The 27,037-nt window shown below is 32.2% G+C and overlaps 3 protein-coding genes and 1 pseudogene across 12 annotated transcripts; 3 read left to right on the top strand and 1 right to left on the bottom strand.

The window, feature by feature from the left end:
* The first annotated feature begins 4,572 nt into the window (after positions 1–4,572).
* On the top strand, positions 4,573–7,113 carry LOC114178389 (uncharacterized; annotated as a pseudogene).
* A 2,223-nt stretch (positions 7,114–9,336) lies between these two features.
* On the top strand, positions 9,337–11,596 carry LOC114174887 (trihelix transcription factor ASR3-like). Of its 2 annotated transcripts, XM_085671344.1 has the most exons (3): positions 9,337–10,128; positions 10,310–10,366; positions 10,770–11,596. In XM_085671344.1, the coding sequence occupies exons 1-3, from the start codon at positions 9,366–9,368 to the stop codon at positions 11,024–11,026; spliced, it is 1,077 nt and encodes a 358-aa protein (XP_085527470.1). In that variant the 5' UTR covers positions 9,337–9,365; the 3' UTR covers positions 11,027–11,596. The 2 variants fall into 2 exon arrangements, with proteins under 2 accessions (XP_085527470.1, XP_027915422.1); XM_028059621.2 differs by lacking the exon at positions 10,310–10,366.
* A 29-nt stretch (positions 11,597–11,625) lies between these two features.
* CHLM (magnesium-protoporphyrin IX methyltransferase) lies at positions 11,626–15,068 on the bottom strand. Of its 9 annotated transcripts, none has more exons than XR_014993925.1 (4): positions 14,369–15,068; positions 13,344–13,757; positions 12,112–12,221; positions 11,626–11,933 (listed from the first exon to the last, which is right to left on the bottom strand). XR_014993925.1 is itself a non-coding variant. In XM_028065799.2 (3 exons), the coding sequence occupies exons 1-2, from the start codon at positions 14,939–14,941 to the stop codon at positions 13,356–13,358; spliced, it is 975 nt and encodes a 324-aa protein (XP_027921600.1). In that variant the 5' UTR covers positions 14,942–15,068; the 3' UTR covers positions 11,964–12,221; positions 13,344–13,355. The 9 variants fall into 9 exon arrangements, 3 of the variants coding, with proteins under 3 accessions (XP_027921600.1, XP_085527471.1, XP_027921599.1); XR_014993927.1 differs by having other exon boundaries at positions 11,626–11,850; XR_014993926.1 differs by having other exon boundaries at positions 12,112–12,204.
* Positions 15,069–18,321: 3,253 nt separating this feature from the next.
* Positions 18,322–25,980, top strand: LOC114178890 (signal recognition particle-related / SRP-like protein). Its single transcript, XM_028065033.2, has 14 exons — positions 18,322–18,462; positions 18,593–18,688; positions 18,832–18,898; positions 19,397–19,507; positions 20,164–20,359; positions 21,313–21,398; positions 21,666–21,861; positions 22,656–22,767; positions 23,423–23,550; positions 23,633–23,839; positions 23,980–24,089; positions 24,779–24,908; positions 25,269–25,415; positions 25,575–25,980. The coding sequence occupies exons 2-14, from the start codon at positions 18,598–18,600 to the stop codon at positions 25,803–25,805; spliced, it is 1,812 nt and encodes a 603-aa protein (XP_027920834.1). The 5' UTR covers positions 18,322–18,462; positions 18,593–18,597; the 3' UTR covers positions 25,806–25,980.
* Positions 25,981–27,037: the final 1,057 nt, after the last annotated feature.

Here is a 27,037-nt window from a genome sequence, read left to right as displayed (position 1 = left end):
AAAATTGAAATAGTTTATTAGTTATATTAGTAACATAAAATTACAATTTAAATTAAATAATTGCACGATGTTATATATAATAATTAATAATGCTATGATATACAAAGAACTAAAGTAGTTATTTTAAGGAAAAAAACAAATTACGTAAATGTTTTCTTTTATAAATATGTTTTTGTGTATACATTTCTTATAACTTTAATATAGATTTTAAAAAATCATTTTCATAATCATTAGACTAAATATTTTTAATTAATTTTTTTACCCTTTTATTATATAAAAAAGTGTACGATGTGATATTTCGTGAAATTAATAGATATGCACATGTAAACACAAAAAACTTTAAGGTGTTAAATTTTTTTGATATACAAATAATTTGGAAATTTTTGCACTTTAATTGGATAAAAAATGAATGTTAATGTTGATGGTGAAGCTTGTGGTAGTATTTTCAAAGATAATGAAAATAGTAATATAAAACAAAAATAATTGGAAAATTATATTTTAACCCATTTTTATTAGTGGAAGATAGCAATAGATAACAGATGCTAAATGAATTACTAATAACAATAATAATTAAATAAAAATAATACAAAGATTATTGATAACAATAATTAATAAGGGTACTGAAGGGTGCAATAGCTAGCAAATCAATACTATGGATAAAAATAGTAGAGGCCCAAAAGTCAATAGGATCTTATCTTTAACACTTGTGAGACATGTATGGCAGATATTGTTCAAAGAGTAATCCACTTTTTGAAGCTACACGCTATTCCACCACCGACATCTTCATGGTACAACCAATTACAGTATTCAGGAACATAAAAGTTAAAAAAGGTAATTAAGGATAAAACCAACATCAAAACAAGGTTAGTTCATGGATAAAAAAAAGTAAAAAGTTGTAATGTTTTTGAATATGTTGAAATCGTTTAGGTTGGGCCTACACGAAAACTTCAGAATGGTCCTAGAGTTAGGGGGCACGTACTTCACTTTACGAGAGTATATATATATATATATATATATATATATGTGTATGTATTTTTTTTTCATAATAACTGTTCTGAATGATTGCGTTGAGGACTATGTAAAATTTGAAGTTTGAAGAAATTTCCCATGGAAGATTTATTAATTTTAAACGGAGGTCATAGTTTTTTTTATGCAAAATGATATTTTAACTTATTTTTTTTGACACATTTTTAATTTATTATTTTAATTATTATTAGATATTTTTTTAATTTATTTTTAATAATATAATATAATGATCTAATAATAATTGAAATAATGAATTAAAAATAAACAAAAAAATGGATTAAAATATCATGCTTTATTTACTCGAAATTTGTTCCTAACCTAAAACTCTTCTCTTATACCACATCTCTTTGACACTGAAATAATTTCTGCGGATTGCACGTGACTGTTGTCATTTTCTTTACTTACTGCAAGGGCTGCACTTGCCTTCTACTCAAAGGAGGAGAAGTGAGAAAAAATAAAAGATAACTCACAATCGTTGATTCAAGAATAAATAAATCTATAAATTATTTTATAAAGTTGTTTCCCAATGTGAGAGATCTTCACTAGGATGTTATTAGGATGTTTTTGATTGCATTTTAAAGACTATATAACCATTTTTTTTTCATTGTTTAGTTAGTTTGTGTTAAAGTAGTTATAAATTTTATTTTATTATATAGTTTTATAATATAGAATTAAATTTTATTGCGCACGTACTCTTAGCATACGTCAAGGTTTTTCACATTTCACACACCCCCACTTTCTTTCTCACCTTCTCCGACACCGGTTTTCTCATCAACTACCTTACAAACAATGTACGATTAGAAATTGCAACATATTTACCTTCATCTTCTCAAGTCTTACTTTATACCCTACATACAAGTTCTTTCTCACTACTTCCCCCATTAACCTATTTTATCCCTCATATTAGTGAAAAGAAATGGTTTCAAATATCATAGTTACCCAGCCTTCTTATATGATAGGATTTGTTCACTGTGATACGTAAAAAATGTTCTCTTTGAACTCAAATTTTGTCGTAAGAACATATATACACTTTCCCTAACTAAATATTCCTTTTTATATGAATCAGAATAGCCGGTAGAGTCTAAATAATTCCTTTCTAAACCTTTAATTAATAAACCTAACACAAGAGTAAAACACTTTTTCCTTCAAATTTATTTCATTCTCATCACATCACAATCACATATCTGATACAAATTTCTTATCACATATTATCAACAATTTCATATCCAAACAATCCATATATTTCATGTCCCTCAATAATTAGTTATGAAATATTTTTGTCATGGATCCCTTGCTAAATAGCAAGAAATAAATTTACTCGCTAATTTTGCTCACAAATTTGCTATAGAATCTTTTTATCGCTGATTTCTTGTTAAATAACAAAAAATTAGAGAGAAGTATGTTTTATCGCTAATCTCCAACATATTTTTCACTTAATCATAACCTTTTATGTAATTATGTTCAAATAATGTATTTTAATTAAATACTTTTTGTGTTTCACATTTGAATATTTCTATTCTTTTTTAATATTTTATTTATTGTGTATTTTCTTTTCACATCAGAATGTTTAACACTCTCAATTAAGTGTTCATTAGCATAAACTTTTCATTTACTAGGTAATATAAAAAAGTTACATTTTTTACAATATTATTATTAATTTTTGTTTCATTTGAAGAACTATTTTGTTTCGCTACAACAATTTTTCGTTATTTATACACCATTGATTATGTTGGTATTGAAAAAGTTTTCTTAGATCTCTATGGTACTTTTTCATTTTATCATATCTTTAATTATATATTTGTTTTCCTTTGTGCGATTTCATTCAATAATCTCTCAAATTATTAATAAAACACACATTTAATAATGTTTTAATATTTTTTTATTTATTTTTATCATGTAAAATAGTATTTTGTTATATTTTATATAATTATTTTTTATTTTCTAATTCATTAATATAATATAATTTTTTCACTATAATTATATAATATAAAAATTAAATATAATTTCCAATAATTTTTTTATCACCATTCGACATGTTTTGAAGTTCAAAAGATAAAGATCTATGTTAAAATTGTATTATTGTTATTTTAATTTTGTTGTTTGTGTAATTTTGATAAAGTGATATATTATAACTGTTATTAGTGTATCATTCATATTTGCAAATTTAATAAATATTTTGGATCCGACCCAAGTTCGTCCAACAGTAGGAAACCATCGCGTTTCCAAGATATGATCCACTTTGGATCGTAAAATTCCATCATGATTTTCTCCTTAGAAGACGTCTCAGAGGGTGGAGGAAAGAAGGAGTATTTAAATATTTAACCTCGACTCCTAAGCAACGTGAGACTTATTGAGTGTACCAGAACATAATATTTTAAAATAATAAAATTACATTGACGACAATTGAGCAATGTGACACGACAAAATAATACCCATGTCAATCACATCACTAGGTTAGAAAAAAAATTAACGACAAGGATTAAATTGAAGAAATTAAACGCATTGAGTACTTAATAGTATATAAAAATTTATTAGAGACTCATATCGTAAATTTTCAAGAAATTGTATTATAAATTTATTATTTCATTATTTAAAAAAAATTAAATTATAATTTTATAATTTATGATTTATAATTTTATCTTTATATCGTCATATAACCATATTATTATATCGTCATATCGTTATATCATCATATTGTCATATCCTCATATTGTTATATCGTTATGTTGTGATTATATTCAGGGGCGGAAGTATTAAGGGACAGGGGGAGCCACGGCTCCCCCAACCGTTTTTGTTTTCACTTTTTTTTCTATATATTTAAAAATTATTACTCTATTTATATTAATTATTTTTATTTTATTTTATTTTTTACATATTTAAAAAAATATATTTATATATTACTACTTTATTTATATATTATTACTTTATTTATATATTATTATTTTATTTATATATTATTACCTTATTTATATTAATTTAGTTTGAAAAATCTGTTTCAAAATTTAAAAATCACGTTTTGTTCTCTATTATAATTTCTTATACTTTTCTATTTGTTTTCTCTCTTCTGTGCCTCCATCTCTTTCTCCCCTTTTATTTCCATCTCAATTTTCACTATCAATTCCTTATTATTTTCAAAATCAAATTGCACTACGGCAAAATTGAAGAGTTAAGGAACATTTTGGACCGAACAATTTATTCTTTTGAGTAAGTTCATCTTTTCCTTTTTATTTTTGAAGCAATATGTTTTCCTCTTGTATGTGGCTTTTCTACGCTCTAGGCATATATCTATCTATTAGAGATCATAAAATCATGCTTTAATTGTTGATCAAACTCTTCTTTGTGTAGATAGAACTATTTTAAGCTTTGAAGTTGTGTAAGGGAAGAACAAGATTAGGAATCTACTCTAAGGTAAGGGAAGCTGATGATTTAGAAGTTATTAGTTTTCTTAAAATATTGAGTCTTGCTTTTAAGATTTAATTTGAGGTATTCATAATTTTATCTTTTTTGTAAATAGGTGAGAGGTGAAAAATTTATATTAGAAAAATTATGATAAAGAGTAAAAGAATTGATTCTTTTTTCAAGAGGAAGGCTTGTGATGAAGATGAAAAAAATGCATCTACGTCGTCTAAAATTGAGAAACTTCATGAGAATCCAAATATTGAAGAAAATGAAAAACAACTCTCTAAGGTTCCTAAAGTTACACATAATGAATTTGAAAATACTTTAGAACGTGATCCGGGAAAGCGTATTCAAATTTGGCAATACCCACCAAATCAAATTGATGAGGTACGAAGGGCTTATCTAAAATGGGGCCCATATCAAATGCGTCTAGAAAATTATCCCTTTTCTGGTAAAGATGATCATCCAAGAAAATTTCAGTACACATGGTTTAGCTTATTTCCTTCATGGTTAGAGTATTCGCCATTAAAAGATGCTGCATATTGCTTACCGTGCTATCTTTTTAGTAAAAAACCAAGCGGACGACCTGGCTTAGATGTTTTCATTGTTACAGGTAATTGAGTTTATTTTCATTGAATTCTAATTGGCAATAAGTTTATTGTCATCAACATGTTTTAACTTTTTGAATGTTATTTTATAGGTTTTAAAAATTGGAGGAAAGTTAATAATGGAAAAAATTGTGTTTTCCTTAAACACATTGGGAAGGATCCTTGTTCACCACACAATATTGCAGTGTCTGCTTGTCAAGATTTGTTAAATCAAAATTGTCACATTAGGAATGTTTTGGAAGTGCAAAGCTCAGATCAAATTATGAAGAATCGGTTACGTCTCAAGACTTCAATCGACACGGTTCGTTTTTTATCACTTCAAGCTTGTGCTTTTAGAGGTCATGATCAAAGTACTGAATCGAGGAACCAAGTTAATTTTCTTGAGATGATAAAACTCATAGCATCATACAATGATGAAGTTGCAAAAGTTGTGTTGGAAAATGCTCCATTCAATTCCAAATATACTTCACCCAAAATTCAAAAAGAGTTATTGAATATTCTTTCTAGTAAAGTGAAAAATCATATTCGTGAGGAAATTGGGGATTCCAAGTTTTGTATAGTTGTCGATGAAGCTCGTGATGAATCAAAAAAAGAGCAAATGGCTCTTGTTTTGAGATTTGTTGATAAAAATGGTTTTATTCAAGAGCGATTTTTTGATATTGTGCATGTTAAAGACACTGCAACAATAACTTTGAAGAATGAATTGTGTGTTGTACTATCTCGACATAATCTTAATGTTTCTAATATCCGTGGTCAAGGGTATGATGGTGCTAGCAATATGAGAGGAGAATGGAATGGATTACAAGCATTATTTTTGACTGATTGTCCTTATGCATATTATGTTCATTGTTTTGCTCATCGGTTACAACTTGCCTTGGTTGCTGCATCAAGAGAAGTTATTCCAATTCACCAATTCTTTTCAAAATTGACTTTCATTGTCAATATTGTTTGCTCTTCTAGTAAACGTCATGATGAGTTACAGGCTGCCAAGTTAGATGAAATTGCATATTTGTTAGAAATTGATGAGCTTGAAAAGGGTAAAGGGGCAAATCAAATTGGTACTTTAAAACAAGCTGGGGATACCTGTTGGAGCTCCCATTTCTCTTCTATTTGTAGCTTGATCAATATGTATGATGCAACTTGTTTAGTTCTAGAAAAAATTACTGTTGATGGATCTACTTATTCATAACGTGGTGATGCTGATAATGCTTACAAAAGCTTGACCTCATTTGAATTTATACTGATTTTGTATTTGATGAGAGAAATTATGGGAATAACAAATGTTCTTTGTCAAGCATTACAACAACAATATCAGGATATAGTTAATGCTATGCGTCTAGTTTGTTCTACAAAAGGACTTATTCAAAACTTAAGAGAAAATGGTTGGGATAAGTTATTAAAAAATGTGACTTCTTTTTGTGAAAAACATGATATTGAGGTGCCTAATTTTGGGGCTTCTTATGTAGTAAGGCAAGGACGCTCTCGTCACCAAAAGGATCATATTATAGTGGAGCATTATTTCAAAGTTGAAATATTCTTTGTTACCATTGATGAGCAATTACAAGAGTTAAATAGTAGATTTAATGACCAAGCAATGGAGTTATTAATTCTAAGCTCTGCTTTGGATCCTAAGGATGCTTATAAAGCTTTTAATATTGATAAAATTTGCACTCTTGTGGAAAAATATTATCCCATGGATTTCAATGAGCAAGAGAAGATTAATTTGAATTTTTAACTTCAACATTTCATTATTGATGCTCGTCAAGATTCAAATTTGAAGAATTTATCAACAATACAAGAGTTATGTACATGTTTGGCAACAACAAAAAAGTTTGAAGTTTACTACTTGATAGATAGATTACTTCGTCTTATCATGACTCTTCCAGTTTCTACATCTACACCTGAGAGATCTTTTTCTGCAATAAAAATAATCAAGAACAAGTTGAGAAATAAGATGGAGACTGAATTTTTAGCAAGCACTATGATAATCTATATTGAAAGGGATATTGCAACTAGTTTCAGCTCTGATTCAATTATTGAAGATTTTAAGTCATTGAAAGAGCGTAAATGAGCACTCTGAATAAAGGTAACTTTTGTTTTATATTATTGTTGATGATAAACTTTATGTTACTCTTTCATATATATTATTGTTATATTGTTTAGATTCTATTGTCATGAATGCTTATTTTGAATAAAAAAAATGATGTAAAAAAATTATTTTTTTTAATTAAAAGAAATTATTATTTTTTAATTAAAAAAAAATTATATATAACAAATATAATTTGACACCCCTACAATTTTTGGTCAAGTTCAGCCACTGATTATATTGTCGTATTGTTATATTGTTATATCGTCATATCATTATCATCATATTATTATATTGTCATATCGTCATATCGTTATATCATGTTATTGCTATATCGTCATATTGTCATATTGTTATATCGTAATATCATCATATTTTTATATTGTCATATCGTTATATCATCATATCGTTATATTATTATATTGTCTCCTCGTGTCATCTTATATCGTCGTCCTATTGTTATATTGTCATGTTATCGTATTGTCATATTGTCATATTTATAAAATTATAAAATCTTAAAATTTTAAAATTTTAAAACAATAAAATTTACATGTGACAAATAAAAAAGAAGATGATATGACAAAATAATAACCACATCATGCAATCCAATTAACAAAATAAGTAACAACGATATTCAATTGAAAGTTTTAAATTTATTAATTTATTGAGTATTCAATATATTATGAAACTTTATTTTAGATTCAATTATAAATTTTTAAATTTAACATTGACTTAAAACATAATTAAACTTAATTATATTTTTGTATGTGATTTTACAAATATGGTTTTACAAATATTTTTAACCAAAAAGACTATTTTATTGACTAACTGTTAACTTATAATTATAACTAATTTATGAATTAAAATCTAACTTAACTTATTATTTATCAAGTTTATAAACCATTTATTTTTTTCACACACACTCTTATCGTCATTCATCAAGACCGATTTGCATCTTAGTTCAAGATTCTACTACTACTATTCTACTACTATTCTGATTAACACAAATTATTTGTTGGCAAAATAAGAGATTCTCTGCTACAAAAATTGAAACAACCAATCTAATTCAAATAGCAATAAAATCTGATTAGATTGTTTAGTAGTTAGCCTTTACATTAGTAATAAATTAAAGTTATTGTAATAGTTTTTATAAGACACAATAAAGAAAAACTTTAAATACTTGCTATTTTTTCTTATTTTTGATAAGATAAATCTAAACTGAAACTGTGAAATTTTACTACAACCAGATTTTATAAATATTTATATATATATATATATATATATATATATATATATATATATATATATATATATATATATATATATATATATTAATTTCAAAATCATTTAGGAATCAAGCACTTTACTTGGAAGGAAAGGGCACCTTAAAGAGGGGCCGTTGACTATTTTTAAAGACTTTTTGGTTATAAGGAAAGAGTACCCTCTTCGGTGTCTGAGAAATTACCCTAAAAGAAAACTTAAATGTTAATTAATATATTTTGTCCTAAATAAGATTTATTTTTGCCTCTTTTAATAAAATTTTATCCTAACTATCTATTGCATTAAATTTTAATTTATTAAAAAAAACTTAATCATTTTAGTCCATAAATAATAAATACGGACAATGCTATATTTCTCTCTTATAAAATGAATAATCCACTATTGCTATCCTCCCTGTATAATTAATTATTTTACTGATAAATTTATTACTATTAATTATCTTTTTTAATGTATATGAATTTTTTTCATTATGCCTTTTGAGAAGGACATTGGAAATATATGTCAAGAAAAGATACACATACATTATCTACAACACATGTATTAAGTAAACAGGGAGGATTACAATCACAAGTTTTAAAGTACATTATTCCAATAATTAAAATATATTAACAATTATAAAATAAAAAGTAATCAGAATTTAAACATTATAATTTTCAAGAAATTTTGATCAATGACGACTATTATATATGTTGTAACATTTTTGCGTAGAACAAGTAATTTTTGAATTGAATTTTACAATATTATCCAATTTCAAACTATAATTTTTTAATTTTCTAAATAAAATACTGCAGGTATTACAATTTTTTTATGTGAAAAAATAATCTGACGTGGAAAGAAATTTCGTAAGCGAAAAATATCGTACCTCTTTGGAAGTTCATTGAGTAGAATAAAAGCACGTCTTTATTATATGTATCACCCTATTGTTATCTTAATTCTCAGAGTGTTTCACTGAAACAAAGGGTGTGATGATGGCAGAAGAATCAGCAGAGAAAATCTGCGAAGGTGTGTCTGAGTCTCCAACTACTACCCCAGTTGGAGGAGAGACACCCCCAGAGGGTGACTCCAAGACACGAAGAATCAAAGCCACGAGACATCCTCGGTGGACAAGACAAGAAACTCTTGTTCTGATAGAGTCTAAGAAAATGGTGGAAAGTGGGGAACAAGTTTGTCGGTTGAGATCAGGTTCGGGGTTCATCCAAACCGACCCCAAATGGGAGATGGTGTCGTCGTTTTGTCAGCAACGTGGGGTGAAGAGAGGAGCGGTTCAGTGCAGGAAACGGTGGGGCAATCTCCTCACCGATTTCAGGAAGATAAAAAAGTGGGAATCGGGGGTGAAGGAGGAGAGTGAGTCGTTTTGGATCATGAGAAATGATGTGAGGAAGGAAAAGAAGCTTCCGGGGTTCTTTGACTCGGTGGTGTACAATGTGCTGGATGGAGGGGTGTGCACCACTGTTGCATTTCCCTTGACACTGGTGAAGATGGTGCCCAAAGTGGAGAATGGTTTTGCGGAGGTGGTGGGTCCGGAACAGTGCAAGGAGAATGAGGAGGAGGATGATGAAGCAATCGTTGATAGTGAGAAAATGAGTTGGAGCACCGAAGAGGAGAATGTGGAGACCAGCGTAGCTGCAAATATGGCCAATGGTGTTTTGAAAGTGCCACCAGGTTTCAAGGAGAAAGGGATCACTGGGAGTCTCAGAAACACCACGTTACTCTCACTGCCTACTCAAGGTACCAAGTAACATGTTACACTGTCGTTTTTGTTTGTGAATTTGAAGAGTTACAATATATGTTCCTTTTTATGTTGTTTCATGCTCAGAATATTGACCATTTTAGTTTGCAATGATTAACCTGTCGTGTACCCTTTTCGTATGGAGTAATTCTTTTCTTGTTGCTTTCAACTAATAAGCAGAGAAGAAGAAGCAGCAGCAGCAGCAACCGCCATCTTGCCAAGGGAACTATGATCCTTGTAAAACCAAAACCAATTCACTTCTGCTGAGTAGTATATGATTATCAGTTTTGTTCGACTTTCATGCAATGTTAGTGTTTATAGTAGAGTTTGGTCCACATTTTTGAATCCTTTTTCAAAGAACTTTTTTGTCCCTGAAAGGCTCTTTAAATGCAACTGTTGCTGTGAATTGGAAACTATCAACTGCACGTGAAAATATTGCTGTAGTTGTTGAAATAATTTTTTTCGCGTATTTGTCGTACATTGACTTGGTCAGCCAATCGAAATCATGCTATGTTTGATCACTCATTTTATGTGGACGATGGTGATTGATCGAATGATGGAGAGTCCAACTACAGTAAATTTTGCTCCAGAATTAATGACCTTTGCTTTTTGCAATCTGAACGAAAGTATTTTGGTTCAGGCTTTCAGAGGGAACCTGCATTCAAGCATGGATACAAGAGAAAGTTATCATCGGACAGTAGTGAGGACAACACAGATTTCGACAACAGTGTTACGAAATTGCTTAGGAGAAACAGTGAGATACTGAAAGCTCATCTTGGAACTCAGAACATAAATTATGAATTGGCCAGGAACCAGCAGAAGCAGCAAACTGATATCTTAGTTGCAGCCCTTGGCAAGCTCACCGATGCTCTCACAAAGATTGCTGATAAGCTGTAAATGAATTCACATCACAAAGGATATGCATATTACTGCTAATTATTGCACTAGATTTAATCATCATTATTGTACCTTCTTTTACCGATTTGCTTTTTGGGAGAATTATTCTTCAGATCATTTGTTTTCATGAAGTTGAAAGTTTATTCTTTTAACTCTAAATGCAGATTGCAAATCCGTTATTCTTAGGTGGACACATATCATCTAACTGCTCTTATTTGCATACTCACTAAAATGAAAATAAGACAAAATAAAAACAAACATTAAATTATTTTAATTGATTAAATAAAAATGGGTGTTATATGTGTGCATGTAAGAATTGTTGCAAATACTGTTACCTTTTTCTTATTACTACTAACTAGTACAGAAGTAGTTTGCAATTTTAACTTAAGTTACTATGTTTTTCCATAAAGGCCATTTTTTTTTCGTGAAATTAGCCATTAATAAAACCGATAAATATTCTACTCTAATGAAAAATGGTTCGAGTCCTTGCCAACACGTTTACAGTAAATTTAATATAAATTAAAATATTAATGCAAGATATGGTTCGAGTCCTTGCTGAGGAGAGTGGTATGAGATATCTATCAACAATTAAGATACTATTAAAGACAGAATAAAAAAGGTGCTCTACTTGAATTTTTCTCCAACATGTCAATTAATTGACTTACATCTCTGATTTTGTTGTTATTATTATTATTATTATTACCGAAAATGTAATAAAGGAGCTAACTATTCCCCTTCGGTGATAGTAGTTATTACTTCTGTATGGACAGCATATGAGTAGCTTGCCTCCATTCCACCAACCTAATGGACCAATTACTCACCAGCTGCACACAAATTTACAGTGAACCACTTCACTCCATTTTCCCCCAGAAAACAACATAGCCTCAATTTATCAGCATTTTCTACACTGAAGAAATATACATGATAGAATTATATGTGGAGAATAATAGGATATAAAATAACGACACAGAACTCCTTACAATTTACACGAAGAAATTCCTCTAACTATACAAAACAAACCTTTCAGTGCTCTACACAGCTTTAATAATACAATATGGTTTACATTGCTTTGGTCAAAACCATACCTTCTCATAGCCGAGTTAAATCTTCCAAACAGAGTCCAATCCACATAATGCTTGCTGTGACTTGCATACCATCTTAGTTCCGGAAGAGGACACCTAACTCGGAACGATATCTGTATAAGCATATTCTTCAACATATCCATGGTGGAATGCGTTTTTTACAATGAGATGGAGGAGTAGCCAATCTAAATTTGTTGCAAGAGATATTAGGACTCTAATAGTATTTATTATGACAAAATCTATGCTTTCTATTCGTAATATTTATGAATTGGATTTCTGTTATGTCTTTTGTTTTGATTTAGTACCAAAACAGCAGTTTTAGTTGGGAAATCATTAAAGGTGTATGTCAGGAAGAATCAAAGGCAGATTCAATCTAGTAAGGCTTTATTCATTATTTAAAATGTTACTGGCAGCTTATGAATTTGGTGTGTGACTACTCATGGTGAAACTATCAAGGTTATTGGAAACATGGAGTTGAAATTATAACTACTGTAAAAAGTGTGACTAAATAGATTCAAAAGAAGAAAGTCAATTAAAACTACTCATACCAAGGTTCCATTATAAAGTGAACAAATCTTGACCCAAAGTTTGCTTTCGGTATCTGTATCTGATAACCCAATCGTATTTTGCTGCCTCCATATGACTAGTATAGTTTTTATTTATTTTTATAATTGTAGTGCTCCAAACCAAGCATTGTTTGCAGAAAGCTCATAAGCTTGATACATCCTCCCTTGTATGACCAGGTCCTTATTTTCCTAGTAAGGTTACAGTGTGGTGAACTCTGTATCCATAGATTTTAGGTAAAATGTGTTTTAAGTCTCTTAAGTTTAGTTCAAAGTTAGTATTAGTCCCTATATTTTAAAAATGGTGGTTTTGATTCTTGTATTTTCTGAAATGTGGAGGAATTGCTCCCTCGCTAGGTTGAAATGAAGGATAGGATAGTGGATGAAATCCACTATATCTCAGAAAAAAAAAACTGAAAAACCACTTATTTTAAAATGGAAGGACTAGAACCAAACATGACCGAATCTTGGGGGATCTATATTTTACCATAGGTTTTGTTTCTGCTGCGGGTTTATCTCTGAGATATACAATATACTAAACATAGCCTCAATTCATCAGCATCTTCTACACTAAGAAGAAATATACATGATAGAATTATATGCGGAGAATAATAGCATACAAAATCACAACATATAATGGCTTACATTTTCCTCCAATTATACAAAACTTACCTTTCAGTCCCACTACATAGGAACAGCCTCAATAAGCCTAGCAAAGTAAAATTGAGTAGTGATTAAGCCTTTCTTCCTTATGGTCCAGCCAACCTTTTTCAATGCTCTTTCAACATCTGCTTCGGAATGAAGATATGCCCTTGTTGCCTTTGAAGGACCAGGGAACAACTCTCCAATCCTCTTTAGTATATCATAATAAAACGTCTTCGGAGCAAAACTCAGAATCAATCGGTTGTTGGCCAGTGAAGCAAGGTGGCCGATCATCCCATCAGCTTTACTTTGAGGGTAGTGAATCAAAACATCAAGGCAGACCACCGTGTCATACTTCCCATCCAAACTCTCTAAATCCTTCACTACAAACTTTGGCAACACAGGGGCGGATCCATTCTCACTGGCTACAAGTTGTTCTTTTGCCTGCACCAAATGGAAAGTCATTGTTTTACTTCAGCAATGGCTTATTACTTGACCTCATCTCTCCGACGTGTTCATCAGGGGGAAGGGGGTACCTCAGCTATTCATCTTACTAATGTTCATCGACTATTTAATTTGTTAACTCCTTCATCAAGCTCGTTTAGGTTATCAAACAGGTAAATTTAAGCTTAATATCAAACTCAAGTACATAAATGAGTCAAACATGACACTAAGCTCGAGGTTACAATTTTTAATAGTTTGCTAGAACAGAGCACAAAGCACAATCCCGAACCTTATACGTGTCACGTGCTCAAAGTCTTAGTTAGAAAGGCTTTTGTCTGTACCTAGGACCTGTATTATACCCATATTCACATCCACTATACAGGTATTTATCAGATTTCACTAATTTATTGGATATTTATCAATTTTGAAAAATTTCCATGTCATGTTAACAAATGCCTTTAATTCTTCGCTGTGCACATGAAACACTATTAAGATATTAAATTATCAGCTTCAGAATTAACATATATAAAAAATATTAAAGTATGAATAAATACTAATCAAACAAACTAAGCGCCGTTATCATGAAGAAGAAAACAGGAATGCAGGGTAACCTGTTGCTCAGCTTCAGCAACCATAGCTGCGGAGATATCACTGGCGTACACGACAGCACCCTCTTTCGCGAGAGGAATTGAGAGCGAACCGGTCCCACAACCGGCGTCGCAAACCGTGACGCCCTGAAGCGACCCTTCGTCCTTCAACATGTTCAGCGTGCTCTCTACGGTCTTCGAGTGTCCCAACCGAATGTCGCGCTGAACCCGGTTCACCTCGTCCGTGTCGCCGTAGATTTTCTTCCACCGCTGGAACCCGGAGTTGTTGAAGTACTCCCTCACCACCTCCTTGTCTCCTCCCCCCACCTCCTCCGCCTGCATCTGCCGCCGCCGCTCGGGGTCCGTCAGCGACAGCACCGCCGCCAGTGCCGCCACGAACCCCCCGCTCACCACCGCCACTGTGGTCCCGTCGATAGCACCCGCGACATCGGCCGCGGTTGCCGTCGAGAGCGGCGGGATGGCAAATGCCGGCGACAGCGGCAGTTTGTGCGGTTTGTGAGAGAATCGAGGGGAAATGGTGGTTCTGTTAGGGTTTGGAACAATGAGGGAAGACCATAGCGACGACGAGAACGCCATTTTGGGTTTGTGTGAGGTTACCGGGCGGTGACAGCGTGGAGCATGAAGGACCGAAGAGTGGAGGAAGTAGCTGAAATGTTATCCAGGATAAGATAGCATTCGAGTTTCCATGTCTTTGCTGATTCTCGTGGGTCCCTACTTCACAATTCCGGTTCTACTATCTGCACCTAAACTTTCCACCGTTTGTTTATTTAATAAAGAAATATCAAGGGTTGAAATTAGAGTGGGATAACAAAATAACATGAACTAACACACAAATTTAACATATTTTTTTAAAATACAAGTTTTTATAAGAAAATAATTCATATTAATATTGAAATATAATTTTAACTATACTTAATGGTAACGATATGATAGTTACCTCATTGCATATCATGTTAGTAAACATATCATGTTAGTAAAGTGGTCAAATTAACTATAATAATATAATCGACGAGTTAGGTTATATACATATACATAGTTATATACATTTATTAGAAACTAAAATACAAAATACCGTATTTATAAGGATTGAAATGCTAAAAGTAACATGTTTGTAAAAATATAAAAAGGCTACATATTTATCAGGACTAAAATTAAAATAATATATTTCTAAGAATTAAACTAAATAATGGTATATTTGTAAGAGCCAAAAACAAAGGTAATTTATAGAATTGAGATATTGAGATAAAAGGACTTATTTGTAGAAGTAAATATATAATAAATATTTTGTAGTCGTCCTATAAAATAGATATTAAAGTGGGTTGGGTCAGTTTTCTCGACTATAAGATTTGTATTAATTTTTTAAAATAATCTTTTCAGTCTAAGTTAAAGGTATAATCAAATCATCCTAATTTGAAGCTTAGCTCGAGTTTATCTAAACCAAATTTTGAGTCGAGTTCGTTCAAATTTAAAGTTCAATCAAGTTAGTCTAGACACCGGGTTGAGACAAAGGTCAAGCAGAGACATCCAAGCTAAAAGACGTGACAAGACTGCTAAGTTAAAGGTCATGACAAGATCGTTAGGCCGAAGGTCGAGACCAAACCAAGATAAAGGTTGAGATGTGCTGACTAGAGCTAAAGTCCAACACAAACGAAATAACAATATATGTTTGCTCGTGCAAGGTAGAGGGGGTTAACCACAATCAAATGTCAAGAAAGACTGCCAAGGTTAATGTCGAGACATGCAAGCTCAAATTGAATGTTAATACGAGTCAACTCATGCTAAAGGTCAAAACAAACCAATCTAAGTTGAAGGTCGAGATTGACAAACTCGAGTCAAAAGTCGAGACAAATCAGGTCAGGCTAGATCAAGACAAGTCATCTTGAATTGAAGGTCAACACAAGTCAGCTCGTGCCGAAGGTTAAGATGAATTGTTATGGGTTGAAGGTCGAAACATGCCACATAGGCTTGAATTCTAATATAGGCTTGCTCGAGTGGAAGATTAGGATTGGTGGTGGCTACATGACGACACAAACCAAATTAGACCGGGTATTGAAATTGGTTGGATCAATTTAAAGGTCGATACATGTCGATCTTGGTCTATGGTCAAAATAGGACAATTCGATCTAATGGTCGAAACAGGTTGACCATAACAAAAAGTCGAGACGATTCGGTCTAGGTCGAATGTCCAATAATATATTTTGAAAAATTATTATTTTTTCATGTTTTAAAAGAAATACATGACTGATCTTATTACATATGACTTTTTATGAACATTTTGATCTTGTGAATTCAATAAAACATTTTTTTCATGTGAACGTTTTTGGCCTTTAACCTAATTTAGGATTTTGTTAGGTAGGCCAAATTGATATGTCTACTTTAGATATAAAATTAAATTAAATTTTAGTCTATAATTAATAAAACAAGTTAGGATCTTATATTTTGTTGATAAGTTATTTCTTTTATTCTAGTACAGTAGTTGTGCATACGCAAAGGCAATATTAATAATTTTATGCAAGGATAATAAATAATAAGTTAAGTTAAAACGGACATGATCCATTTTTACTTGATATATACAATTTGATCTTAAAATATCATCCAAAAAAAAGTTATATGATAAATTTAGTATCTATAAAAATAAATTCAAATAAATTATACTACAAAGTACATGTTTTAAAAAGCAATAATCTTTTTAAAAAATATATAAAAACATATTTTTATAAAATTAAATTTTAAATGATTATTCAACCGGTAATGTTTATTATACTAATAACTTTATTTTTATTATTTAATGTTTGTATAATACCCAACTTCCAATTTGTCAGACTATGAGTATTTCGATTTTGAATTACTTGGTATGACCATATTTCAAAACCTAACTACATGTGTTTCCCCATTGTGATTGTCCTTAACATAACTCAGTTTTATATTTATATTAACGGAATTCTATAATCCTAAGCACACATTTTTTAACATGACAATGATAATTAATACATTAAAGTATCCTTGTTAACAAAAACCTCAAACATTTATTACAAACCACGTCATTTATAATTTGTCAAACAAATATATTAAAAGACATGTAAATCACAAACAACTTCATTACATAAGATTACAAACATGTCATGCTTAAGATTCCTAAGAACTTCAACGCAAATTTTATGTCCGTTGAATAAAAGATAGTATTAGATCAAATATTAAAATTAAATTTTATAGATATTTACACTAAAATTAAAGTCATTAAACCGATGTATGTACCCAGGAAGATGATTGTTCCATCCATTTTTAAATTGCAGTGTACATTGCAAATAGTAGATAGTTAATTAATGCAATTACTAAAATTTGCAAAATACTAATTTGAAGGATTGCATAACCTATGAGTGTTAATTTGATGATTTTTGTGACAATTATCATACTTAATTCAATGGACAATACTATTTGTTGAATGATTACATACACTGTATTTTTATTTACGCACACTCTACGCAAAAATATACCAAAGTTGTTTAAAAATACGTTACTGTAAAAAAAACGTTATAATGGTTACTCTTAAAACATAAATTAATTAAATTATAATATTTAAGATTCTATTGTCCCTATGTCTACAATTTACAAAAGAAAGAAAGAAAATGGCAAAGATAGCTAATCAAACTATTGTAAGAAAATAAATATATTAAAATATGTAAAAAGCATAATACTTTAAATGTTAGAAATGATTTTTAACACCTTTTCGCTGTATTTTTATTATCATGAGTTGATCATATTACATATTGTCTTTAAACAGTTTTTTAAATATGTATTTTCTTATTATTATTCTTTTATTACTACTTTAGTTTAGGAAAGTAAAATTCGGGTTAATCACCGGTCCAAACCGTCCCTCAGGCTAACTGGGCCGGAGTTGGCTGGCCCGGCCCTTTTAAACATACGGGTATACTACACTTTTTTGGTAACTGGCCGCGGTCTTCACTTATTTCCTTCACCCACAGTTTCGTTCATTTCGGAACCTTTTCTTTTGTCAGTGTATGCAAGTAACGTTCGCAGGGGCTCCTCTCTGCTTCAACCTCAACCCTTTCACGACACCAAAAACCCTCGCGAGCCAGGTTTGTCTCATTTCCAGATATCCTTATTTCAAGATCTGTTGCAGCGTTGTGATTGTTAATCGATCGAGCCTTCAATTCTATTTCTCTATCATTTGCTCATTGGTTGTGTGATCCATTTGAACTAATCAAGACTCAATGGGCAAGGAGAGCCAAGTGTCCGCTATGGAAATCGACGTTTCGAAACCGGATAATTCCGATCAGATCGTTCCCAAATTCTCCGTTAACGGTTTGTCTTTTCCTTCGCTGTCCAATGCTGCTCAATTCATGTTCCTACGGTCTTTATTTTACCAATTAAGCGAAAATACCGCGTTTAGTAGTGGAACTTTGATGATTGGTGTAATTGATATTTTTGTTTTAAAAATTTATCAGTGCTGCAGCTGTTGAAATCGGCGCAAATGCAGCATGGTTTGCGCCACGGAGATTACACTCGTTATAGGTATGTACTTGTGTAGTTGCTACCACGATGTCAATCAAATGGCATTTTATTTTATTTAATTTCTGTCTGTAGATGTATTATAAATCTGTATCAAAGGTTTTAAGTTGAGGGAGGAGTTTCGTTGCTCCTTGACATTTCGTGTAAACGCGTCAAGCGGCTGCAATTACTGTTACAGTAAGTCAAGAGACCTTGACTTAGTGGCCGGTTGCGGATGCTTTTTAAAACCTTGTTTGTATCCCTAAGAATGATTCATTTGGGAGACACAGTGTCCGTTGATTTTTCATCTTTGCTTTTATCCTGATTGCTGTGTAGAACATTTTTCCTTTATGGTTTGTGCTCCTTGGTGCTCTAGACTTCGAGTGTTCTAGCATTTGAGGATTTTCCATTTTAGTTATGCAATCACCTTATCAAAACCACTTATCCAATCTGTTGCCTTAACTAAGATGCTGAAATATGTATAGATTGGTAATAAATCTACTTTTTTGCTCAACATTGTAGGAGGTATTGCACAGCTCGTTTGAGGAGGTTGTATAAGTCGTTAAAGTTTACCCATGGTCGTGGCAAATATGCTAAAAGGACCATAACTGAATCCACTGTCTCTGAAGTAAGGTATGCTTCACTTATGGTATTTCTCTCCTGACACAAGTTTTGGCACCTTTTTGTAGTTGATTTGAAATTTTTATGGAAGGCAAAGAATATTAAAAGGGCTCTAATTGGATGTTAGTTGTTAGGCTTTACTATCTTAATTGCTATTGATAATTCCCTGGGGTTGTTGCACTCTTGAATTGCATAGATATCTCTATCAGCTTTCTGTTGCTAAGATTATATGCAAGTTGTTACCTGAGCCTAAAACAATCTGCAGTAAGAATTGAATTTATTATAAAACTGACTAGGAAATACCCAAGCAACCCTAGTAATTGCAAAATATTCTCTTCACTCACATTCACACTCCTGTGCCCCACGAGGCATGTTTGTTAGGATCTAGTTTAATGGAAAATTCTCCACTATCTTCCTTGTCACTTCCCATCCCCCCTCCCATCCCGCCCCTGTCCCCCTTCTTCCGATGGGATATGTCCATGAGTGGAGCCATCACAAATACCTAAATTTTTATACAAAACCATCATTTAGACCTTTTCTTTGTCTTGCCGTTCTTAGAATGTTTTTCTGTAATTTATGGAAAAAAGAAAGAAAATAAATCAATCTGTGGCTACATTTTTAATTGGACATTTATTTCTAACATTGGAAGTGTTATGGTTTCAAATCAGGTTTCTTCATCTAATTCTGTATACAGCAGAGAGAGCTTGGAGTCATGCCATGGAGAAAAGGCAGCTTCCAAATGGTCCAAATGCGAGTCAACGTATATATTTGATTGGTAGGTTGCGGAAAGCAGTAAAATGGGCTACTTTGTTTTCACAATTGTGTGCGGTCAAGGCAGATTCTAGAACATCTTTGGAAGCTGAGGTGTGTCTCTATTTCCCCATCTGGTTATGATTAGTTTACTGCAGTATTTTGTTCCCCTATCTTCTTGGTGCAGTTTTGTTATGCTCCACCGTTTCGGAGGTGGTCAACAAGCGAGCATTTCAAATGTCTATGATTTCCTTTTATTTATGGAATTATATGCATTTTCTTTATATTTTATTTAAAATTTTTAAACGTTTGTTTTGATCTTAATAGGTAGTAGTAAGTAGAAAAAATATAAGATATCAATACACAGTCATAAAAAAAAGAAAAATATTGCTTAAGTTTTTTTAACATGGTAGGCTTAACTCATTTCATCCACCAATTACATTTATTTGTCAATGTTGTCCTTAAAATTACAGTTTAGCATTTTTTTTCTTCATTTTTTAACACTATAAAATTTTGCAAATTTTGCTCCCTTAAACAAATTGAACTTACACATTAAGGTATGTGCTAGGAATTATCCTTAATAATATGCATTAAGCAGTGTTATAAACTGTAGAACAGTTAAGCCAGATTTTATTGGAATGAAATAAATAAATTTAAGCAATGTTAAAATGTATGTACAATTTTGAATAGATAAGAAATTTGATATCATTGGTTTTACATGAATAACATTGTTCCAAATTGGGAATTTCTGCCACTTATTTCTAGGGAGCAACAATATTGACGCTAGTTTGGAAGTTTCATGATAATTTAAAATCAAAAGAAGTATATTAGTAATCGTATCAAAACCTGCAGTAATTTACAGGAAATAAAATATATTTTATCCATCAAGACATCTGCAGTATAATGGTTAATTCAAATTTCATGTGTTTGTCCTATTGTGTTCTTGTTTGATGATTATTAATCATTTTTTAATTTTTTTTTTGGTGACTTATGCTTTTTAAATGTAAATATTATATTCTGTTGATAAAAAATGAACATTCATTTCCTTTTTGTCCTCTGAATTTTAGGCTTACGAGTCCTATATGAAAGGGAGTTTGTTGTTTGAGCAAGATCAGAATTGGGACGTGGCTTTAAAGAACTTCAAAAGTGCTAGGTACATTGATTCTGCTTCCATGATTCATACATATTGCCTAGAAGAAAAGATAAATAGATACTCTTTTTAGTAGACAAGATAAAAAAATGGAACAATCTTATATTTGCTGGAAGGAGACAATTTTGTTAATGATTTGCTATTATATGTTTTCTTTCAGCAGACACCTGTTTAATTTGTGACCAATTGATCTAGCATACTAGGTTTTGGGATGCTTCTGTTTTTCTAGCTCACACTGCTTAAGTTTTTAACTTTCTCCTCATTTAATAGGGCTGTATATGAGGAATTAGGGAAATATGGAGATCTGGATAACCAAGTTTTGTGTCGTGAACGAGTTGAGGAGCTAGAACCTAGTATCCGATACTGCCTTCACAAAATTGGCCATTCAAATCTACCGGCCTCTGAACTTTTACAAATTGGTGACGTGGAAGGTCCTGCATTAGACCTTTTTAAAGCGAAACTAGAGGTTGGTATAAATTTCTTTTATATGAATGGGAAAAAGGAAACAAGTAATATATATGCAAATCAGTACATTCATATGGAAATGTTGCATCGAGACAAGATAGACTATTCAATTTTTTCTTGTCCAGTGGAGGGACACAATCATGTCCACATATGCTGATCTTTTAACTTTTGATAAACTTTCTGAAATTATCTACCTTCACACTTAAGAACTTCTGAAGTCCTAATTTTTCACCAGAAAATTTAGCTTGATGCTTGGTCGCTTTACTTCAGAGTCCTTAGGTAGAAAGTTTTTGTATTTCCCGTGCATCATGCTTTCCTGTAATTGTTTGGTTGGAGGGAAATGATGGGTTAAAGTCATTCCCTACGTGTTCTGTCTCCAATATTAGTGTGATTTGGAGGGCACTGAAAGCATTTTATAGATGTTGAATCATGTAGACTAAATTTCTCTGCAATTCTATTTTAATCCTCATCTCCATTACTATTTATGACAGTAGAACACTCTATCATCTATATTTTCTGTTCCCTCCCTTTGTGAACCAAATATGGTTTATCTTCTGTTTCTTGTGAACCAAACCAAACAAGGGGACCTATCCTTCCCTTGATTAAAACCCCTCTGTTCCCCGTCTCGCCCATCCATACTTTAAATGTATCATAGTAGCCACCTTTTGCTATTATTTCATGGTACACCATTTTATGATTATCCAATTCTATTACTTGAATCGGGTAGGGTACTTTTTGAATTCATTCATTTATTTCCTATGATAAAAGTACTGAATTGAATAATGTTTGTTTCAGGCTGTAATGGCTGAGGCAAGATCTCAACAAGCTGCCTCCATGACAGAATTCCTGTGGCTTGGCCACAGATTTCCTATATCAAATGCCAAAACAAGGGTTTCCATCCTGAAAGGTTGGTTTCTTTTTTCTACTACAAATTAATAGTCTTGTAATTTGAAAACAAAGTTTTCTGTTGATTTTACTGTGTCTTAACCTCAGCTTTGTCCCATCTCTTTTTCCATTCTGCAAAATGGCATAACTACCCTGTGTGAGATTCTTTCCTTTTTGTTGTGTTCTTTCATCATGTGCTGTGATGATGTTATTGCACTGTTGCCCACACTAGATGGCCTTTCTCCCAATGTGAATACCAGTTATGTTAATTTATTTGGGAACTAACATTGAATTGCAATCCTTTCTTCCAAGGCTTCATTTCATATTGCAAAAATTTTATTGGAATAACTATTGGGTTATTTTCTTTCTCTTGTCCATGATTTGATAAGTGTATTTATCAATTCAAAAACATTACATTTTACCTAACAGTGTGTATTTGGGGAGCTGAATTCATGATTTTTATTTTCATGTAAAATGCATTCGATTGTATAATGGTGATTCATGAATAGGCAACATTTTTTTTTTCATTTTTTGAAAATGTAGCCTGTTGTTTGATTTAAAATATGGTGTTTTCTCCTTATTGATCTATGTCGATATCATGTAATGCTACTATCTGAATATTTTTCTTAGCTATATGCCTATATCAAGTAATTTTCCTATCTGCATATATTTCTCAGCTCAGGAGTTGGAGAAAGATATACATGGTCCATCGGCGGACTCAATTCCAGCAGACAAAAGACTAGTTATTTTTGACAAAATCTTTTCTGCATATCATGAAGCCCGGGGCTATATTCGTGCTGATTTGGTATGGGAACTTACTTGCTGTTAACTAAGAATCATCATAAAAGTGTTTTTACTCATTAGTATTGACTTTCTTTTCGTCTTAGGCCACTACAGGAAGTGCAGAAAATGTGAAAGATGATTTGAATGGTCTGGATAAGGCTGTGAGTGCTGTGCTTGGAGAAAGAACCATTGAACGCAACCTCTTGTTGGTTAAGGTTGCAAAAAGCAAACTAGCAAAGCGGCATGACGATAAAAATGAAAAAGTCACTAAACCTGAAGAGCTTGTTCGCTTATACGATCTCTTGCTACAGGTTGATATCCATTTTTTGTTGTAAACTTGCATGAATTGAACAAATACTTCTTTGCACAACGACTTTCAGGCTGCTGCATTTTTGTTTTACGTGCTCATCAATTTGAAATTCAATGCTAATATCAATCATCCATTTGGCAGAATACAGCTGATCTATCTGATTTAGTCAGTTCTGGAAGGGATAAAAAACCAGAAGAAGTTAGTTTTGCTGAAGTGTGTTCAGGCAAAAGTTTGGCTTTTCGAGCTCAGAGGTTTCCTTCTTGGAGCAAATATTTTCGTACTGCTTTAGTTAATTGCTTATTAAATGCACACATGGGTACACACAATATTTCATTTTTTGGATAGCTAGGATTTTCAAGTATTATTTTTAGAATAAATACGTACCCCAAAGTATTTGGGATTTTGTAAATAGATAACACTAATTACTCTTCATCCAAACATCCGTGCTGTTCATCCCTTTTAAATTTGTTCTGGGCCTATATCGGTGGACCTAAGTTCATTTCTTCGGCAAGTGAGTTGAGCTTCACTCAATTCAATGTCAAGAGCTAGCATAAGAGAGAAGGATTGCCTATATTTTACAACGAGTATTTTGGCCACATTCCTAACTAATACCACCAACGGCTTCCCCCTCCCCTGTCCCCGGAATTAGACACATGAAGTACAATGTTTGTGAGATAGAGCATCTATAGGTAGTCCAATGTTAAAACTGAATAGCCTCTTATGCCTTATTAGAAAACTGTTCATATACTTCTAAGGAAAGAAAATAAGGACAAATTTACAAGCTTTTGACGATTGCCCAAACTCAATATGTATTGTTTTGCCTATATTTGTACTTGATGTTGGATCTTAACAATCCCCTTGACAAATATACTTTTTGATGATCTATCTTCTTAATGCTTTTAACTTGATGTATTAATATGTGCTTGCAACTTACATGCAGGTGCTTTTATGTTGCAAAGTCGTACAGTGTGGCTGGGATGAGGGCTGAAGCATATGCATTGTACTGTCGTGCTCGCAATTTGGCTGATGATACTTTAAAAAAGTTTCAAATGTTAGATGGTGATAATAAGGTAATTTTAATCTTTTGTTTTCCCGGATCAGATTGGGTAACTTGGACACCTCACTGATGAATGCTAGCATTATTGTTTGCGCTACAATAATTTTTCAGGAGGACAACTTTTATCTAGTTGGGTGCTAAAGTTTTCTTTGGCTCATTTAATTCTTAACTTAACTTTTAAACACTTGTTAGACCATGAAGTTGAGTGAAATAAAATATTATTAACGGGAAATAATTAATCAAGTAAACATAGGTATCTTGTATAATGATCGAATCATTATACACAAAGCCTCTGTGTTACTGTTGCCCCCACATTTGATTTGAATGGCTGTGTATTTTCTTTACTTTTTTCATTGTTTGTTCGGTTTCCCAGACTATGATTAAAGAGTTGGAGGACTTGTGCAACGAGTGCCGATCTAACACTTGTATTGAGCATGCGTTGGGGATCATAGAGGAAAAAAAGACTCAAGAAAATCTATCTGAAAAGGTCTCCAATATATCATTGACCGGAACTGAGCGGGTACATATGTTTCTACTTATACAATAATCCCTTTGTTTTTTTTTTCTTTCTGTTCATGCATTATCATACGACGAGGTATTTTGATCCTATTGAATTTGTAATATCTCAGGAGTATCTGCTTGAGCATTTATTGATATATATGTTGTATGCTTGTTACAGTTGGAGAAATTCCTTCTTGAGAAACTTGAAGTTTATGAATCTGCTGTGGGTGATTCAAATGTGAAGTGTACACCACGCATTACAGGCTTCCCCCCATCTTTCGAGGCAATTTCCCGAAATCCTATTGTGCTGGATCTGGCTTATAACATGATTGAATTCCCAGCTATTGAAAATAGGATGAAGAAGGATAGGAAAGCCATGGGCAGCTTTATGAGTAGAATATTTGGATAGGTGTATTTGATTAGGTTTTTTGTTCTTCAAACTGATTAGTTATTGACAACTGATCTGGTGGATTCTTTTGTTGAATATTGTGAATTTTGAGATATCTTGTACAAATTTTGGGAGGTCTAAACATTTGGAAGTGGAGACTTGACTCAGATTTTGAGGGAAACATTTAAACCTAAAATTTACTATACCATTCTTTTTTTAGAAATGCAAACTAAAGATATCAGAGTTGCCTTATTCAGCACAACCTATTCGTGAAAGTGCAATATTTTAGGAGGCAGGTCTTCTGGAATTGTATGTGAAACTGTTGATGAGGTGATAGCACAATAAAAGTCCTTTTCAACTAAGCTAGAAAATGGTGAGAAAAAACTGAGCTCCTATCAGTCTGTTGCATAATCTGTACTAGGTTGTTGACTTCTGAAAAGACAGTGATAGCATCGACAACTCCTGTATTTTTTGGGCACTTCTGTACCAATATCTAAGAAATCTGAAAGTACTTGCCTATTCCATACCGCATGCCATTGTTTTTATGTACTACACAATACATACATATATATATGTATGTTAGTTGGTGTCGGGCACGTAATTTGGCTAAACGGGACGTTGCGGCATATCCAGGTTGATTTTACATTTGCCGTGCTTAGAACTTTCGCGTACGCTCAGCGTAGGTCAAACAGAAACGGAACCGTCTCGCGTGCACGTTTCCTGTATCAAGCAAAGGCTGTGCTGAATATATTTTTACCTCTAGTCTGAATGCTTCATATTTCAGCGTAAGTACGAGTGTTCTTTATTTATTCTAGATATATGCAATAAATGTTCGGAGTGAATATGTTGTAGCTTTGTATGGAAAAGCATTCAAGTGGAATGAGTAGTAAATCTAATTCGCATAGGCTTTCTCAGATCATTGTTAAAATATTTCTATTTCTTTTAGAAGTTACATAATGTAATATGTTTGTCATGGATATTCCCAAAGTATTTGTTTCTCAAGTGGAACATTGACAAGTCATTTTTGGTAATGCGGAGATTGGGAACATCAAAATTTGAGGTTGAAATATGTTCGACATAATAGAGTGTTGTCATATTTAGCCACGAAAAGAAGCAACTCTGTTCTTAACCATGGTATTCTTCAACGAAAAGCTATTGTCGGTGATATTAAGTTTTGGTTTTAAATTCTGGTTATGCATAGCTAGTGAACACCCAGCCATATCGTGTCTATTTTCTTAATTTTTTAAAAAATT

Source organism: Vigna unguiculata, chromosome 3 (assembly GCF_037176805.1).
Source record: "Vigna unguiculata cultivar grain cowpea cultivar isolate G323 ecotype 2 chromosome 3, ASM3717680v1, whole genome shotgun sequence".
NCBI lineage: Eukaryota > Viridiplantae > Streptophyta > Magnoliopsida > Fabales > Fabaceae > Vigna > Vigna unguiculata.
Note: the sequence above shows the minus strand (reverse complement) of the source record. Positions and strands in the feature narration are given on the sequence as shown.